The sequence below is a fragment of the Haemorhous mexicanus genome, chromosome 3 (genome assembly GCF_027477595.1).
Source record: "Haemorhous mexicanus isolate bHaeMex1 chromosome 3, bHaeMex1.pri, whole genome shotgun sequence".
NCBI classification, from domain to species: Eukaryota; Metazoa; Chordata; class Aves; order Passeriformes; family Fringillidae; genus Haemorhous; species Haemorhous mexicanus.
In genome coordinates, this window is record NC_082343.1 from 102,647,732 (window position 1) to 102,668,320 (window position 20,589).

The following is a 20,589-nucleotide window of genomic DNA, read 5'->3' on the forward strand; positions in this document are numbered from 1 at the left end:
GTATTACAAGTAACTAACACACTTGAAGATGACAAGGTAACTGCTGCTAAATGCCCTTAAAAGGGTGCAGATTACAAACTACTTCCTACATTTAAATTTGCGTGATCTCATCTACAAGTTACTACATTTACTAGTAACACTATATAACAAAACAGTAACAGTTTCCTTCTTGTTATATATGTTTCTAAGTAATGTTATAGCACAAACCAAGAGTCACTGAAGATGTATCAGGAGCTTGTAACCTGTATGCATCCTTGATTTCTTGGAAAGGGGGAACCAAAAAACCAAAACCCTCAAAAAATCTGTTTGCATAACATGTACTTAACCAAAAGGAAAAAGCACTGGCAGAAGTACCAATTTTTAACAAATGTGTACTTTCAACATCTCAAATTATGTTATTTCATAATTTTTAAATAGTTTTTGGCTCAGTAACTGCAAAATAGAAATTAATCTCTTAAAAATAAAACATCTTTCTTTTTTTTCCAGGCCATATTGCCAGTGAGAAGCTTCCACAGATTTTTATTTATGTCTGTTGGGAGTAGAGGCTGTTTATTTTCAAAATCTCTCCAAAATTCATGTTTGAATATATTAGTAACCTTTTCTAATTACAAGTTACAAGTAATGATTTCTGCTTCTAAAGCAATGGAAACAATGTGCTTCTAATCTTACACAGCTCTCAGAAATATAGTCACATAGAACCTCCTATCTCCCATATCTTCCTCTTTTTCTGTGGTGTTAAGACTGGAAGTCTTTGAGATCAGATCATTCTCCCAAAGCAGAATACTATGACCATACGTTTAAGAAATGGACTGGCATAGAAGAGTTTTATATAAAAGTAAATTATGCATGTAAATCTAAAGAATAAAGGTTACTAATTTCTTTTCCTAAAACTTAAAAACAAGATATATCAATTAATGTTGGGAGAGTTCTGTACCATGACAATGCAGAGACAGATGCACACACACCCTGGGTGCAGCTTCCCACCTGCACAACAGCTTGATTAATTCCCCCAGCTCAGTAATGCTCTATAAGAGTCAGCATAAATAAGTCTTTTATACACTGGAAGCTAAGTAAGCACCCTGTTTACAATGCCATAAAATGAAACTGGCACTCAAACCATCTTGGGAAGGTGTGAGCCATTTAGTAAGCTATTTTTTGAAGAAAAAAAATTCACCAAACTAAATGAATACCCTTTCCTAACTTTACTAACATTCTGTCTTGCTACACTGTGAAAAGATCAAAATACGCAAACAGCAGTCACACAAAACACGTGTTTGAAAAACAATCACATCCTTCCTCCCTCCAAATCATTAAAGAAAAAAAGAAATCATGAAACAGTCTGAAGTCAAAGCCAGCTCTTTTCCAGGTGTTTTATACTACTAGGAGTGCCACTAGATATACTGTACAGTTCCAGCAACTCTTCCTTAAAAAAGCCACATTATATTCACTATTCAGAAAAAGACTGAGTTATCTCATGTCATGAGTATTTATGGGGAATTATCCTAGTCACCACATCTGTGCTGTGCCTCAAGAGAATACTTCTCTAGCAAGTTTACAGAGAAAAAGCTGGAGAAGTTAAACAAACTGCACCTGCTTCATCTTCCCAAAACCACAGGCAGCAAGTATGGTAGTTACCAGTTTGTAAACAGATGACCTTTCAAAATTTGTGGACCTCATCATAATATTTAAGCTGTACATTTGCAGCAGCTAAAAGCCCCACAGAATTAGGCAATAAGGTTCCTCGTAATGCAGAAATAAAAATTGACAAGTTCCTGAAAAATGAATTTAAGTGCAACTTACCATCCAAAACAAAAAAGTGCAAGATAAAGGCCCAAGAGTGTTGCAACAACATGTCTTATAAACGGGCTAGTTTTGCTTGAATGAAGGTATGTTCGAAACCAAACAGCCGCAAGCAAGGCAAACAGTTGGCACACTACAAAGTTGACCTGCATAAAGAAAAAGAAAAAGAACAACTCACACAAGTGTGTATTAAAAATTAACAGAAATATCCACACATTTTCAGCAATTTGCAGAGCTCGTACCTTTAGCATGGCTTTTACCACAGCAGGTCTAAGAGCTTCTCCCACAAGTCCCTCCCTGGCCAAAGCACAAACCAGTGCTCCCCCAAGCAGCTCGGAGGAATACGCGCGTAAATCAAGAAAAGAAAATTACGTCTCCTGCTGTAGATTTTCTGAATATCAAACCACTCTCAACCATTAAATCACCTCTACTCCCAGTAATGTGAAGATCTGAGCTGCAGTTTTATTTGGTTTTTTCAGTGAGCAGGACTCAAAGCTACATATCAGCTCCAAAAATCACTGACAGATCACTTCAGTAGCCTGGGCAGAAGCAGGGCTCAATGAAGTGCATTTCAGTGCTATGTAATCAGATAAACAGCTTGGTTGCATACTGCATTTTCTTCTTGTACATTCAAGTAGGATAGTTTCAGAAATTCTTCCTCCCTTCAGGCCATTTATTCTTGAAGATAGAAAATTTCTTGTATATTAAATATTTAAAGACATTAGGACACTGAAAGCAAAAGCAGAATTGAATAAAACTAAATCACTGAGTAAAAAGAATTGTTCTGATTATGGCCTGAAAAAAATGTAACAGTAAGGGCACAATAAAGAAAGAAATTCTTCAAATACAGCAACCACTACCAAAAGTAGCTTAAGCTACAAAAAGCTGGATAAATTACTTTGTTTAGAAAGTAACATTTCTCACTTCACAGATTTTATTTTTTACTCACATAGAAAACTGCCTAACAATTTTCCATGTCTAATAGTGGCATTCAAATCATCACAAGCAACAGCTTGGGAACCACTGCTTCAGGTCCTAAGCACTTCAACAACAGAAACTTGGACATCCTGCAAGCTTCACTGGTCCTCTGCACAACAGTGTTTTAGACTGTTTGATGGCACTTAGCTGAAATATGTACTTAATGTTAACACCACAGGGTACAATGACAATACTATTTTTATGTTCCTGACAGCAAGTCTAATATTGATGCTTGCAGCAACATAGTGCACACTTGCAGTTCTGTAATTCACCTTATCCATTCCTTAATCATTTTTCAACCAAGTTTCAGGCGATAATAGGTAAGGGTCAGAGTATGCAAACACGGTCAATTTTAAAGTAGCAATTAAAACAGCAACTACAGAACTCTCTATCTTGTAACAACTGAACTGAACCACTCCAAAACCTGTAACACCAAGTTAAAGCATTAAGTGCTAGCAGGGAAAGAGATTCAAAAGGCAGGGCTATGCTTTTTAATAGGCACAATTCCCTAAATTAAAATGTTCTTTAAACTGTCACATACACTTTTCCATCCGTTCTCTTACTACCACATTTCTATTATGCTTTTAAAAGTATTTGAAAAATCCTAAATAAATGAGGAGATATTCTTCCAGGGCATAACTTGACCTGTTTTCTCTCCTTTATAAGCAATGATGCAAATGAAACAGAGCAAGGTTTATTACTCAAGATGATTCTATGGATTTAATGGAAAAGTTTCATACAAAACATTCAAGTGAACCACTGAAAGGGAAAAAAAACTGATAATGTTTGAGAAAAGAGGGCAAGAAAGAAAAATGAAAGCAAAAAATTATTAATTCAGTATCAACATTTGCATGAATATTTGTTACAGAAATTATGCCATGTAACACACAAAGCATGTTTCTGACCCAAAGAACTCACATCCTTGACAGACTAGAAGGGGAAGGGAGACAGAGAAGGTTGCACATTCACAGATATGTAGTGAAGCTGAGGTAAAGAGACACAGGGAAGAAATGAGCATGAATACCTGTCCTGAAATGGACACACTTGCATTGCTGGTTTTCTGAATGCCCAGGCATTAGTGCTTTAACTGCAATATAGATAATTTACCAAATGGTATCACATGGTGTCCTTCTTTTTCAGATTACTACTAAAAGCAAACTACCAAGTCCCAGGATAAAAGCAAAGTCATCATCTGGCTCTTGCTACTACTGTGAAAAGGGTAGAAGTGCTTGGCATTTCTGACCTCTACCACCAACTCCATAGGAGAAGACAATAACAAAACAACAAACCTTGAATCTCACAATTCAGGATGAGCCTGCAGGTTTAGGGATGAGTAAAATCCTCACACAAAACACAAAAAGCAAACCTGAGAAAGGATTCAGCAGCTAGGGAGTGAAAAGGGGGTACCTTTCTTGGGCACTTGCTATTTGGTTATCTATTTACTCAAATGATCAAATCTGTACCTGAAAAACAGTATCCATTAATTAAAAAACAAACAAAACCCCCATCAAAAAAACCCAAACCAAAACACCTTCCCCAAGAAGAATATTTTGAGAACAGCAATAAATTGCAGGATAACATACCTTCAGATCAGCCCCACAAGCCAACTTCCAGGGATGTGAATTTATTGTGTCAGTTTTTTGAACACGAAACTAAGTGACCCAAGCAGCATAAGCCTTTTCCAAAAGCTTTCCTCACAAATGAATCCAAAACAGCCAGTGGGTATTTTTAAAGTGCTCTTCTCAAAAAGTGCACAAACATATACAATACTTGGAAATCTAAGGCATCACCACAATAGTCACACACCATCCTGCATTTCTTCTCTACTCTTACCAATCCCATTCTTATCCTTGTCTCAGTGCACCAAAATGCAGATTACAAAGCACCAAGAGTTCTGCTGAACTTGTAAAGCTTCCAAAGCTTTAAATACATATCTGTAAAACCAAGCCATGCAGCAGTTAAGGTTTGAAAGCCATGCAACTTGAGTTTAGCCTTTATACATACCTACTTTTGACTATATTCTGCTGCTTTATTCTATTTTCCCCAGCAGTATTTCTGATTCATTCAGCAAATGGACAATTGTCCAGTTTTTTCCCCTCATCCTGTGACCCATTAAATGCTTCCAATCTGCATTCTACCCTGAATATAAGAACTTTACATGTTATGCAGCTCTGTCCATAACACAGTAAGACTACATACAATAAATGTAAACTTTGCAATCATTTCAGAAGATCAGTATTCTTATTCTAAAGGTGAATGACTAGTGCAAAAATTATGAAAGCCCAAAGGGTAAAATAAATGCCCACTAACTTTGGTTGCTCAGTTTCAGACACTCAGTGCCTAGTTTTTCAGTCAGTACTTTTAAAAGAACTTTAACTGGAAATGCATTTTGAAAATATAAATTCAGCTGCTAGTATGATTATCCAGCATGCCTCTAACCAGGCCCAAATTATCTCAAAATACAAGCAAAATTTAAGGTCATCACTACAATCCATTTTTTCCCCTATTTTTTCTCCAGTTCACAAAAACCCTCTGGTTTACTACTGATTTGCCTTCTAAATAAAGAAAGTCATATGGAAGAGTTTGTGAGCACTGCTGGGTAGTATTAGAGTCACAGGGGTAATCTTCATCCGACACTTATTCTGATTTTTGAGCACCTGCTATCACAGGTTATATATTCCCTTGGTAAACATCTTGAATACTTGACTACTTACATTTTAAAAAAACCCCACAGAATTTCTACAACAAAAATCAAAGGTTACCTGTGGCTTTCAGTCCACAAGTACTCATTTCTACCACTTGTACTCATTTCCACATGGAAAGAAGTTTCATCCCTTGCCAATACTACAGGAAGTAGAATGAGAAACAGATTCTGTGGGCTCCCCAATTCCACTGGATGCACTTCCAACTCCAGCAGTGAGATAACTTGTGCATCTCCACAGTGGTTTAGTTCAGATCAGAGGGGGCTCCTGAGGCCTCCCAGTTATCTGCACTTCACACGCTTTGCAAGTGCTGTGCAAAGGTGTCTGGATACACAGACCTGATTTCTTTTAAACTAAACTGAACTAGAATATCTGTTCTGAAGGTAAGTGAACATTAAGCCCATGGACTAACCTAGGCAAAAGCAGTATTTCCCAGAATTATAACAGCACCCATGCTGGATCCTCAATGCAAATCACTTCATCCACAGAAACACTTCTTTCTGGACTCCACTACTTGGTTTAGTAAACAATGCCAAAATTTAATTTTCAGGCTTTTCCTAACTCCATCTCCCATCTTAAGCCATGCTGAGCAGTGTGGAATTGATGGACAGCTTTGTTGTATCCACATACTGAGACAGACCAAGAACTTGCCCTCACATACACAGCTTGCCTTGAAAGGGTGACAAAAATGATCTGGCTGTCTGTAGGAATAGACAATAGGAACAGACAGCAAATGAGCAGGAACAAGGACAGGGCTGGACATCACCCCTTGAAAGCTTCCATGAAAACCAGGCATTCAACCAAGCAGTGATTTTGTTGGCAAATGTTATATATTCAAACTTCAACAATTGGGAATGGTAAACTTGTGTACCTTTTGAAAACTTATGTCAAGCTCTTATAACATTGTGAGTATGGGCAAAATACAACTTTCTAAATACCATATGACTTGGTCAGATGTGAGCAGAACACCCACAAAGAACAAAGACAACACGTTCCCTAAAGCTGCATGATGCATTCTTCAAACCTAATTGCAATGTGCTTCCATGAAATCACAAAAACTATTTCAATAAGCAGCTTCAATTTATAGAAGAAATTTAAAAAAAAAACCTAACCAAGATCTATTTAAAGCTGAGATTTCATGGGGGGGGGGGGGGGGGGGGTGGAAATCTTGCCATAGAATGGCAAGTTTCACCCTGAGCAGTTACAATTTAGCACATATATAAGAAAATAAACAGAATTTTTAATTCCTCCTCATATACAGGATATCAAAAGCTCAGCCAATGAGAATAACCTCAAAATCTTACAGAGAGAGCAATGTGTAATGGAAAGTTATGTGCACATAAGAATAAAAAACAAACAACTATAATGTAAATTATCACCACTAGTTATTCAGCAATGAATGATGCAGGTGTGTGTTACACATACTAAGCTGTTACAGAGCCTGCTGTGTGTAGCCTAGCAATTTCAAAATTATTCCACTATTTTGGTTCAAAACTAGTCATACAAGCACTGCAGTTCACAGGCACAACTCATGCCAAATGTAACAGTAAAACACGAACACAAATTCACAGTTTCAATATTTGGAGTAGCTACACAAAATACAAATCCATTACATCATTAACTGCATTAAGCTATCTACATAAGAAACTCCCCATTTGCATGACCTCTGCAAAAGTCAACAGAAAGTATGTAACTTTTAAATACATTTATGTTAGTATTGTAAAAGGATAAAATGTAATTTACGCCATGCTTTTGTAAAAACAAAGTTATTGCTTAGGGAAAAGTATTTAAGGAATCAATTCTTAACATAAAGGAAAAAAAAAAAGGTCACTGTCACAAGGATTTTCATCAAGAGGAAATTCTAGCATAACATTGGATTTGAAGACCTGAAGTCTCCAACTTTACAACACAGACAGCATCTGTAAAAAACAGTTAAAGAAATTTAGGTTCACATTAAAACAAAATACAGAAGAATAGTTTTGTAGAAGAAATAGACTTATTTTAATACATGCAAATTTTATCTACTAATTCAGATTTTAGGCTAAGTTTCCTCTTCATATCAGCTATATTTTAGTATCAAAAGCCAATTGCTGCAGTCAATTGCAGCAGAATCCTCCAGAATCCTGCTACTTCACAGCACAGAAGGCATTTGCCTCATTCAGAAAAGCAGCCAAAGCAGAGAGGGAATTTTATTGATACAGATAATTCCTAACTGGATGGCACAAGTTAATCATACTGGCCCACACTGCACAGCCTACTAATAATCCACTGAAAAGCAGTAACACAATGGCATAAAGTTTTGCTTACCAGCTATAGCAAGGTACTGAGAGACACCCAAAGAACAACATTTACACCAAAGTACGCCACAAGAGAAACAGTGGTTTAGCAGGTGAAGCACCAAAGATGACCCAGGAATGTTGCATTTTACTCTTTCTGCCAACAGCCCACAAAAACTCCTGGCAAGTTACCTTGTCTTGGTGCTTCTCTATTTTCTCATTTTTAACAAATTTTCTCCAATAAGAAGAAAAATAAGTATTCAAACCTTTAAAATGCAGTGAATGCCCATGGCCTCAATACAACACTTAGGATAAATTAAAGCTGATGTGAGGGTTCTGTTTGGGGGTTTGTGTTTTTCTGTGGATTTTTCTCTGTTCTTTAGTGCATTTTTTCTAAGTTATTCCTGAAGAAAAATAAGAAGACACTTCTGTTCTTATTGCTGATAAATTAGGCTTTGAAAAAAGATTACTCAGCTAGAAGCAGAAGCACTGAAGCCCACCTGATCATGTGCAGACCCTAAACTAACAAGTTTAAGATGCAAGATGCTTTACAGACAACAGTCAAGAACCTGTGGATATAGCAATTCTGCAGATAGAGATTTAGGAGTACCCCTCTTAGCCACACTATGGTACATTTTCCCTTGGAATTCAGTTTTTCTGAGGTGCAAGATACCAGCATTACTTGTTTCCCTCTATAGCAATTTTTGGCCCTCCATTCCACCAGAGACAGAAAGTGATGACCTATGCTTCCTCCTGGATCTGACAGGGCCAATGAGCAAGGTGCACTAAGCAGCATTCCTCATCTCCAACCTTTAGCTCTTCTTTTCAATATCTATGGCTATTAGAGAAAAAAAGACTTTAAAGGAAAAAAAATATGAACTACAAAACCACTTTAAAATGAGTTCTTGCAAGAGCTAGGAGATCAAGACAGAATAATGTACATACACCTTATGAAGACCTTAAAACTTAGGCTTTGATGTTTTTTCAAATCTGTAGGGCCACTTTAGCAGTAACATTTTAAACACAAACCTCTTCAAGCATGATGTTTGTTGACACCTACTTGTCAAAAATTGCCAAACCTTACCACAATTAATGAAGCATCAGTTCTGCCTTGTTCCCTAAACATCATTATTTTCTTGTTCCTGCTCCAAGTTAAGTCAAAACTATTTCCCGTTCCCACAAAAACAATGATCTGAAGAATGAAAAACATCTACAAGAGTTCACAAGAAGTTGGTTATAACATACAGGGGAGTTAATGTTTCTCCACAGCAACCAGACAGCAGTAAGAATGGATATTCTTCTGTCCAATTTCTAACCTTCTTCAAGTATAAATACAACTTGTACAATTATCCAATAATTGCTTAATGCCAGACAGCTAAGAACTGAAAAGTGAGAATGACTTATTTGAAACCAAGCCTCAAAGTTACTGCACTAATATTAAAGGGGGAAAAACAGGAAATAACATTTTCCACACTAAAGCTGAAAAAAGTAATTCCATTACAAGGCTCAAAATCAAACCACTTGGTAATTTTCTTCAATTTATTGGGAAATGTCAGGAAGATGAGTTCAGAGACACTGGCAAGGGTACTTCATAAAGTTGACAGATACTTAAGAGTAGTTCAGAGAACCTTTCTTCTCTGAATGACAGGAAGAAACAAGATCACTCTTTCAACTGAAAGCATCATAAATCTTGCAAAAATGCTTTCAAATGTATTTTTCATTCAATTAATACTCTGCCTTACATTATGAAAAAATAACTAATTAACACTCCTGCTGTGAAGACTCAACCTTGCTTCATAGTTGAAATATGAAGAAATGGAGGATAAGCAGCAGTGATTATTTTGAAATCATACCAGCACGGGAGATGTTCGTATTAAGGCACAATGTTCTTTGTAGCAAAGACTGTATTACTGAATGTTTATACAGTATCCAGTGTGAAGGGACACTTACTCAATTGAAAGCTCCAAGCACAGCCCTCTAATATCAGCCACTTCTTCAAAGTGCATGCTCTAACCATTTGTGTTAGTCAACATCACTGGGAAATGCTTCTAAATATTGGACACATACACTTCATCTTCCCATTAATTTGTTGGCAGATGAAAGGACTTCACATAAGATCCTAAACGTTTTCTTTCCAAGCTGGTTTCAGCCCAAGACATCAAATCCAGTTCTGACATAGGTTAGCAATAGTAGTTCTATTTCCAGTATTAACTCCCAGTTTGCAATTCTTAACTATGCAACACAGAGAGCAAAGCACATTGCAAACAACATGATGGAGGCAATACTAATCTGGTTTGTGCAATAAATGAGCATCAAATCCAATAAGCTTATTCAAAGAAGGCTTACTTAATCATTACTCAGAATTGCTCTAAAATAAACTGTATGACTAAAGATGTAAAATGAAACATCAATGTACCTTTTATAGTGAGAACAACCAAAACTAATTCATTAAGGATAGGAAGATATTGGCTGAAGGGCAATATCTCTGATAGGCTCTTCAGAAGTCACCATTATAGATCATGAGTTGTCAAAAAAAGCTATTTATTCATGAGAATACCCAAAGTCTAGGATGCAAGTTTGGTTCAAAGGTGAAATCAGACTAAGAATGCTGGCTTGGGTTTTTTTGTTTGTGTGTTTTGTTTTTTTCTCTCTTCAGAAACAATAAGGACCTAAACCACTTGCTTCTGTTAAGCAAAAACTGGTTTGGCCAGTTAAGGATTGCAGATCTCAGACTACCAGGGAAAAGAGTTTACAACATCAAAACACCACAGCCTGGCATTATGTTGGCAAAACACAGCTCCAAACAAAGACCAACTCCGTTACTGTGCTTTTAAAACCACGGCTTTTTATCATACACTCGCAGTGCACATGCACATAATGAGATGAATTCAAAATCTCTACTCTGTCACATGTATCAGCAGTACACTGACAACAAAATCAGCGGGAAAATAACACAATTTGAAGTCTTAGAAAGCAGGCATTTTTTATTACAGTGCTGGACATTTTCAGAGGCTATCTTTGCTAATCAAATGTGCGTGTGAAAGTTTACAACAGGGTATTTATTCCATCACGACCATACATACTCATTACAATGTACTTCCTAGCTAATACATAAACATCATTTTTCCTAGAACTAATTGGAATGCATCTGTCTCCTATTGGAAGCCCTTTTATGGTTCTAGAGGGTTGTCAAAGGGGGTCTCTGGTGGTCATACTCAATGAGTGCCTCAGTATTACAGGTGACCTTTCCTTGAACTTTTTTGGGAATGAGCTGTTACTTCTTGAGATAGAGCTTTGCCAGAAAACCCACTATATTCCTCATTATCTGTTTATCCAATAGTTCCAGCTATGTTTCTCATCCTGGGCGCATACTTTTACATTCTTTTATCCTTTTGTTGCTAGTTAATCGTTAAGCTCCATCTAGCAATTCCAGGGGAACTGAAAATTTCTATTCTCCGTCATCTATAAATACAGGGTATTCAAATGTGTATTTGAATGACAAGCTTTTATTTGAAAGCCCAGAGAACCACTATAGTGTCTGAAATTTGACAAAAACTTCACAAGCTACTTGCTTTCCTAGGCATTTAAAAATAAAGCAAAATAACCAACATCTATGGAGGTATCTTCCTCAAATGCAACCAGAAACTGACATTTTCTCAATTAAGAGCTTACTTCACTACAATTATATTTTCCTGGTATATGAAGAACATAAATACATCTTAAAATAAGCAACAGACATGGAAAGTAAGTCTCTTGTCCATACAGCAAGCACAAATCCGGTAATGACAACAGTAATTTCAATTACCAAGTAGAAGAAATATTCCCCATCTTTAAAAAGGCAGCTTCTCAGTGCTCTGTGTGGGAAGGAAAAAAACAGGAGAAGGTTTCATCACACTCTCCCTTGAACAAACTACTACCCAACACAGTCTGTATTCCTTCATGTCTATGATCTTCCTGCTTTTCCCAGTTCAAGAATCTTTCCCATGAGATCAGCCAAGTCTCATCTCCAAGCAGCACAACAGCAGCCCTTTAAATATCTACAGTATGCAGCAATCCACACAAGCAACGGACACTACTTTGAGATGTTACATCTCTTCAAATTTTTAACGATATTTTAGTAACATTTAGAATTACACTTCTATATTAAAATATTTTATCTGACTTCTTACATTCAATTCCATTACAGAAAATGATCTGCTAATGTATCCTACAGGTAGACCTTCTGCAAAACTCAGTCATTACTAAACTTCCAAAATTCTGCAGATTTGTGATGACCTCAAATGCTTTCTAGCTTTTCCACTATGAAGAATAAAACCCAATTCATTTCAGTCTGAACCTTCAGTCCAATTTTTCAATGCATAGTGAATTGAATAATTAGGGTTTTATATATGTGTGTGTATTTATAGATATATGTAAGACTGAGAGGAAGCAGTAGAATCAAGAACATTACTCAGCCAAAAGGCAGGTCAGAAAGGTTAAGAATGATCTGTACAGGTGGCATTACCATATAGAATATACCACTGCAGTAATACAATCAGTATGCTCAAAAGCCACATTTCAGAATAAGTACACCTTCTGCATTTTAGGTAACTTGAACTGAAAATAGAAGAAAACACCAAAATCCCAACTACAGAAAATCATACTATAGCCAAACCAAAATAGCTTCTTCACCTTTGGCTATATTATTCTAGAATAAAAAGCAGAGCTATGGAAGTTTTCCTTTTCAAAAGATGGCTTAGTTATCAGAATGATCACTTAAAACAAGTAGGCATAATGAGCACTTATCTAAATTTGCAGAGAAATTGAAATTCTCAGATCTGTTCACTTAAGTGCTAAAAGACGAGCAATGTTGATTCAACTGCCATTGAATTTAAAATACTTCCCAAAGGAAAGAAGGAAAATGAAATATCCATACTGAAGAGCTACATCACCTTTCTTTATAACAAAAATCCTGCGAAGATGCACACATCAAGCAAACAGGTTTTCACTTGGCTAGTTGTTCTCACTTTCCAGGAGAAAATAAAACTCCAGTCTAGACTCCCTAGTTCAAAGGGAACAAGGAAAAAAATTGGGCACATGTTACTCAGAAAAAGTGTACATTAGTCAAAATAATAAATGTGAAGAAAGTATTCTGTAATCAAGTCAGCAAAGGATGTATCACAGTGCTTCATTAAGTCAACACAGGAACAGGTAAACAAGAGTGAAAAGTCAACAAATGTCAGGACCACCAAATGATAAAGATGACTCATCTATTTCAGTTTTATTGCTTTTTCAGAACTCTTGCTTAAAGTCAGCACAGTACTCAAGAAAAAGTCCACAGAGAAAAAAGATCTAATAGCTGTGGTACAAGAGATTTAAAGTAGCAACCCTTCAGAAACAGAAAGCAACACAGTGGTAACCATGCATTCCATAAAAAGTGACTCTTGTTATCTTCCTTATGCCTTAATCTTTTTTTTCTTTATTAGACTGCTCTTTGAGCACTCCACTATTTCTGTTCAACATCCCAGAACTGCAATATTTTCATAGCAACTCGGGTACCCCATTTTGGATTCAGAAATGGTTGTACTGTCATAAGCACAGATGTGTGTTCACACACAACCTCAATGACTTGCATAAGGATGTGACAAAAAGCAGGTGACTATAAGCTGTTCAGGTAAATAATATTTAGTTTAAATGTTTACTGTAGAAACCTTAGGTGTAACTATATTTGAGTTTTTCCACTGCTTTGAAAAAAAACTGAAGAAAACCTACCCTATGAAAGCATGTGAGAGCAAAATTCACTGCTGCTTCTCTAAATATTAAAGAATTACAGCAGTTGTGTAATTTACACCCTCACAGTAATATTCATGAACCTGAATAACATGGATTTATTTTCTTCTTGCACTAAATCCATCACTTCATAAATGGCCCATCTTTTCTAACACTGTAACCCGGTGTTTGCTTTCTTTTCCAACTCTGTTCATGACAAATTTCACCTCTTCCTTCAAGATAGTCACTTTCTCTTGTCAATTTTTCCTCTTGTCAATTTTTCCTCTTATCCCAACCACTTCACCCTTCTCTATGTATTTTTCATTGCAGAGTTAACTCCTGACCTAATGTTTGCTGAGTAAGTCAATACCTAACCACTAATAGTAAAACCTGGAAAAGGTGTCACTGTACAGGACCCTCCTGATGATACACTCCCTCCCTTCCAAGAGTTCAAAGAGAAGTTAAGAAACCACTAAAAACCTGGCTAGCAAATTCAAACAATTCAAAACATCACTGAGAACAGCACATGCAGAACGAAGAACAGAAGAACTTCATTTTCAGGTTTTTTTCACCCACTACAGTCTCCATCTATCATCACAGAAGATCATGTTTTGCCATCCACCCTTCATTCTCCTGACTGCGGCTAGCAGCACATAAGGAAAGTACAGGGGCAAAGTAGGGGCACAATTGCCTTATCCTACCACTCCCTTGCCTTCAGTGTTTGCATTTTACACACCCATGAATGCTAATTTTACTCACAGCTGTTACTTATAAATTTCCTGGGTCATATCTGAAAAATCAGTAACAAGCTGCTTTGGGTTCCACAACCAGACCCTTAGACAAGGGTCTAAGAATCAATGTTGAAAGAAGGAAACTTGGGACACTCTTCACTTTTTTTTTTTTTCTAGTTTGATAATGCTTCAATCAAATGTTAGGCCATCTAAATTCTAGATAGTTATACAGGACAAATATTTTGATATCCATTCCATGTTTTGACAAAAAGGTTTTTATCAGACTAAAACATTTCAGCCCTCAGGAGGCTACTTTATGTTGCCTTGGCAGAAAACAAGGGGTTATCATCATCTAAAGATGGTAAGATAGAAGACATCACTAATGCTCAAAATTTCATGAAATAACAGATCTAACTAGGAGATATACTCAGATGTACCCTGCAGGCAAATCAGGCACATAATGCTTCTCAGCAAAATTCCCTACCCCACCTCCAAGCCTCGCCTTTTCTCCAAACCACAGCTGCGCTCACCACCGAGGCATCAAAATAAAGGAGAAAAAATTCCTAAATTGCTTTCTTACATCACATGCATGTAAGAAATAAATATTTCATAGATATATACAAGGAAAAAAAATCCTCCCCACTCTCCTTGAGGGCTTAAAGGTGAAACACAGGCTCAACATACGTCAGTGCTTTTATGTGGAAGCAAGTGTGTTAAGGGCATGATGAAAGCAACTTGGATAACTCTCTGCACAGGGAAGCGTATGCAGAAAATTATATAAAGGTACAGAAAGCTGGCTTATGATCACTAAATGAAGGAAGTTTGTGTGGCTTATGCAATTCATGTTTAGGAAGAGTTGGATTTTTATGACTATTCTTAATAAAAAAAGTCAGTTTAGATTCTTTGAAGATTGATGGCACCCACATAGAAAATTGTATTTATTCTACATAAATGAGCAAAGTTAACAAATAAAAGCTAAAACTAGATTGGGGAAAAAAACCACGCACAAAAAAACCCCCAAAAACAAAACCCAAGAAAAGTGTGGAAACAGCATAGAACTTTTCTTTCTTCTGTTGAAAATTTTTTTACATCCTGGAGTTTAAGTCAAGTGCATAATCATAGGCATGACATTTTATTCTGTGCACCTATCTTACACATCTGTACTGTTAGTAGTTGAAGCCATATTCTTCCCTTTCTTATCTAGAAGATAATCACTGAAGTTCAGACCATATTTCAGGTTCTCAAGATCAATCTTTTAGACAACTCATATAAAAAGTTGATGTTCACATATTATCGCAGTCAGTCTCCTATCTCCCCTTTCAACTATTCCTCTAGTACAAATTACCAATTTCTACAACAAATGAAGGGCAGAAATAACCCCTACAATTTCTGTACATTTTCAGTAAAAAAATTTTGCTCCCTCTGGTGGAAGCAGTGAAAGCAATGATTATTCTCTGAACTCCCCTAACCCCACAGTGACCAAAAAGCCAAAAAGAAAGCTTTGCTTTCCTAGAATCATTGTCAAAGCAAATTTAAATCCTTCCAGTTTAATGACAAGTAAGCTGACACATCAAGATAAGTCATTTTTCAATAGAAAATCAGCAAGGTAGTGACAGAATTGGAAACGGACCAAAGTACAACACATTATTTGTTGGGCTTCACCTTAGAGAAAGAAGAAAGAAGCAAAGACATAAATATTACATGAGAACAGACAGGAATAATATAAAGCTAGGTGACAGATATAACTACAATAAAATAATTCAAGTTGCAACCTCAATGCATGAGGCAACATGTGATACTCTAGCAGCCAAGTTTTTATGGTAAACCTTCCCATACTTCTCTTGGGAAGTAATCCAGGTTGGGAAGGACATGGCTACTTTTATTCCTTCTGTCCCCTGAGAAGACACAAGGAATATGAAGTACATTAATATTTATTCACTCATTCATTAACTTTAAGGACTTAATGTGCCACAGCTGTTGACAGAATGCTTCCTTTCCTGAGCAGCCAATTCTCCAAGATGTGAAAAGAAACATTTTTTACCAGGCTTTTCACTATCAAGCAGTGATATTTTTTTTCCTACTATAAAATACAGAAGAAAAGTAAGTTTGCTCTAGGTTCTTGCTGAGCATCTTCCCTTTCATCAAATGACTGAAAATAAAAACAGAAAAACTGGCCCAAGAAGCCTATAAAGAACACATTAACTTTTACATGTAGCCTTTTAGGTTAACCTGGTGCAAGACAAAACGAGAGACAAAGGTTAACACAGCAACGAGTTACAGCACAATACCTTGTTGGGAGATACACACAGAAGAAGAAAACAAGTTCTTCTCCATTCCTTTAGCTACCCAGTACTCCAGTTCCAAGAAAAAATGTCTAGCAAATTGTTAAAGCAACAAAGCTTTTCTTTTGCAACACAGCTGGGCACACAGAGAAGACTGCTGTGTCAAATGACTCTGACAGAGCTCACCCTTCATGTTTTGCACTGACCTCCAACTAGCACATAACCAACCATTCTCAAATCTCTGTCTCTAGTTCTGCCAAGCATTAAGTAAAAAAGTAATCAATTTCTATCACACAGAGATGTGGAACTGATTGATTAATCTTAAAGATAGCAACTCCACCTTGAACTTAAATTTCTACTTCCATGCACTGCCAAATAGGGAAGGTTCTCTACTCATTTGCTTGAGCACCAGAGAGTAAGGCAACATGGACACATGCTACCTCAATTTGTCTTCCAAGAGTTATATGCCTTAGCAGGATAATTAGATAGTAATGGCTTAAATCTAAATCACCATTTAAGCAACATTTTGGATAAAGATTAGTATCTATTTGTGGTGAAAACTGAAATTGAGTGGAGAAAAAAAACCCTACTGATCTCCAGCATTTGAGTGCTGGTATTATACCAGAGTGCCTATTTCAAGCAGCTGCTATGTTGGTATGACTGTAGTCATAGTACAGATTTGGAGCAAGTAGTAGAAACAATGTACTGATCAAAAAACCTTCATTTTCTATTATTTTTTCAAACCAGTACTACCTTTTCATTCTGAATATGCTTATAGTATCACCAAATGTCAAGCATAATCTCTGAGCAAACACACCAAAGAGTATCAGAACTTTCTTTTTCTTCCCTGACCTCATTATCTCCTTCCCTCCCTTTGATTTGATTACACTGAACACAATTCACATTCCTTCTGTATTACAAACTTACTATCATGATAGAATCTTGAGTTGAGGTCACAAAAAACTCTGCTTTTTTTTTATAGACATGGTCTCCTCAGTGCAGCAAAATTTTGAAGCTCTTCATACTCCAGTCACAATCAATGCTCTTCATACACAACTGGACCTATATTATGTACAGTCTGAAAAACAATGTATGTCTGACTTCCAACTGCTTATAACAAACTTTCTAAATTAGCCACCCTCCAGTGTGATTACTCCCAAAAGCTCCAACAGAGCTCAAAGTGTACTTTATAAAAACTTCTTGGCTCTACAGGAGCGTCTGTTGCAAAACATTCAGTACAGGGAAGTTTTCCAGGCTTTGATAAAAAGTAACTTCATTATGATAAAAATGTTGTACCCACAATTTAAAAACAATTTTGGCAGTAGTCACACCACATCATAAACAATTAAATTTATGACTACTACTATGAGTATAAAATTATACACCACCAACATCATGCCATAAAAAGATTGTCAACTCTGAAGTGCTTTACAGTATCCTGTAGAAGCTGCACATTATATGGAAATAACCACATGGTACCTGGCAAGTGCAGCTTACCACCTGCAGGTATGAGGCACCAAGCCACAAGGTGCCATCGATCCCAGCCACGGGTATCATTGCATATCATTGCAAGGGGTGCACAGTATCTATTCCATCCCACCAAGCTCAATTTCAACTTGCCTGTTTTACCAGTTTTCTAGAAGGTACTTTTTCATGTATATCCTTAACCATCCTTCCATTCTAACAAGTGGCTGCGGAATGGGGGGACAAAAAAAGAAGAATTTGTAACTCAGTGACTTCCAAAATACTTTCACTAGGCATGCTCCTTCCTATTTCATTTCCAGTTACTTCTCTCGCTTATCAGGTGTATTTTGTAAAAACATGCCATCAAAGTCTCCCTCTACTGAAGCAGACTGTTTCCTTTGATGTGTTTCACTCATATGTACATGAATGAAGCATTAAAAAAAATAAAAATTCTTAATATAAAATTTCTTGGTGCTACAAAATTTATATGAAGATTACTTTTCTTATGTATTCCTAAATACATAAATATTCTGTAGATTTCGAAGGTCTAGACCACTTCCCCCATAAACAAACACTCTGGTCCAGCTTCAGTGATTAAACTTGGCAAACCTCAGTTTCCCAATCTTATTTTGTAATCTTCTGATATTTTGTAAAGATACCAGGATTAGCAGCCTTCAGGAATTTTTATATCACTTGGACAATAGATACCACAGAAACGCTCTGCCTACAAAGCAGATAGGAATTCCCAGCAGCATTGTGTGCGGCGCACATTATTTAACACCGCGTGTAAACCCCCCTGGCAGGCGCATCCAGGCGCAGCGCGCTGCTTTGCATTTGCAATTATCACCCAACCTTTGCATCCCTCGAACTGATACCGGCCCTACTCCCAGCTGCGGATCCACATCTGGCCGACTGACGCTGCCAACAAGTTGGGGCGAGGCAGGGCCGGGCAGGACAGGGTTGGATGCGGGCGGGATGCTGGACCAGCCGGGGAGTCGCGGGGCGGGCGCACCTGCCCGCGAAGCGCGGCCGCCGCCCCGGCGCCCCCCCGCCCGCGGGTGCGCAGAGGAGCCGCGGCCGCCCCCCGCTCCGGCCGCCGCCCGCCCCGCACCGGCCCCGCGGATGGATGGAGGGGCCGAGGGGGGCCGGGGCGGGGCAGGACGGCGCGGAGCGGGGGCGCGGTGCGGTCCCTCCCCGGCGAGCCCGCGGGAGCGGCGGCGGGGCGGGCGCCTCCCCATCCTCACCTGGTCGACGGGCAGGCGTACGGCGTTGCTGAGGGGCTGCAGCAGCGTGGAGCCCGTGGTGCTGGTGGCCATGGCGAGGCCGGGGAGCCGCTCCCTGCCCGGGCTGCCGCGGCGGCGGCAACAACAGCGGCGCGAGCGGCCCCAGCCCCGCACGGCGCCGTGACAACAAGGGGCAGGCGCGGTTTCGCCGATGACTGACAGCTCTGGCGACCAATCGCTGCGCGTCGCCGCCGCGGAGTGACGGGCGGGCTCGCCCAATCCCCGCCCCCGTCGTGCTGGGCGGGACGAGGCGGCGCCGCGGCGGCCGTTCCGCGCTGAGGGTGGGTGGGAGCTGTACGCACCGCGCAGGTACCGCACAGGGCCCGGCGCTGTCTCACCCGGTCCCAGCCTGCGCTAGGGGATGTTCTGCTGGGACGGTCTTCGCAGGACGAGCTATTAGATATTGGACCTGGCTGCCCAGGGCGGTGGTGGAGTCACCGTCGGAGGTGTTTAAGGAAAGGCTGCTCAGTGCTGGTCTAGTTGACCTAGTGGTGTTCGCTCGTAGGCTGGACTCGATGATCTCGGAGTCTCTTTCTACTTCACTGTGTGATTCTGAGCGCTGAGCTGCGCCCAGGTGCGCGGGGTGAGCGCTGAGGGCGCGGGTGGGTGATGGATGCGGGCACCTCCTGGGAAGTGACACTTCCCTGCGCGGGACAGCCCGACAGGGAGCGCGGTGCTGGCGGGGTCGGTGGCCCAGGTGGCCCCTGAGGAGGTGTCTGTCGCTGAGGGTAGCCCAGACCGTGTAGGTGCAGATAAGTGTTGAGGTAATGAAAAGCTCAGCCCATGTCGGGCTCCCAGCCATCGCACCTTCGCCCAGACGGGCACATGGGCGCTCAGAGCGGGATGAGTGATGGATACACACTGGGCATGAGGGTGGCCTGGGGCCCTGAAGAAGTGGCACAAAAAATGGGTAAAGAAATCCTGTTCTTAAAGCCACCCATGAACTTAAGGAAGTCTGTCTATCATGCTGTAAGATACAGTTTTTAGCTTATTATTGACCTATTTCTTAAATACAGAAACCAGTTCTTCAGTGGGTTCAATCTAGCAGTGCTGTTTCCTCACAGAAAGCAAGAAGTGATGTGATGGCCATAGTACTGAATTGGTGCACAGCACAACTCTTCCCCCTGTCCAGTCAGCATTACCGAGTGTGAAACAAAGCACTTCAGTGACGGCATCACATTAGGGAAGTGCAGAAAACTCTACCAGATGAGCTTATGCAGTAGGCTACTTATTAAGCCATTCTGGTTTAGTGCCCTGCCTGCTATTTACATTAGAGCTTTCTGTAGATTTTTTTTCCCCTATGAAATAACTGAAATATTAGTTTT

At 39.0% G+C, this 20,589-nt stretch overlaps 1 protein-coding gene across 1 annotated transcript in view; it reads right to left on the reverse strand.

The window, feature by feature from the left end:
- The window catches only part of MBOAT2 (membrane bound O-acyltransferase domain containing 2), an 89,250-nt gene extending 69,884 nt beyond the window's left edge, over positions 1 to 19,366 (reverse strand). Inside the window, exons 1-2 of the mRNA XM_059842847.1 lie at positions 19,226 to 19,366; positions 1,801 to 1,946 (exon numbers count right to left, since the gene is read on the reverse strand). Coding sequence (XP_059698830.1) covers positions 1,801 to 1,946; positions 19,226 to 19,297 — 218 coding nt within the window. The 5' untranslated portion in view covers positions 19,298 to 19,366. The remainder of the gene's footprint in view (positions 1 to 1,800; positions 1,947 to 19,225) is intronic.
- Between the last annotated feature and the right edge of the window lie 1,223 nt (positions 19,367 to 20,589).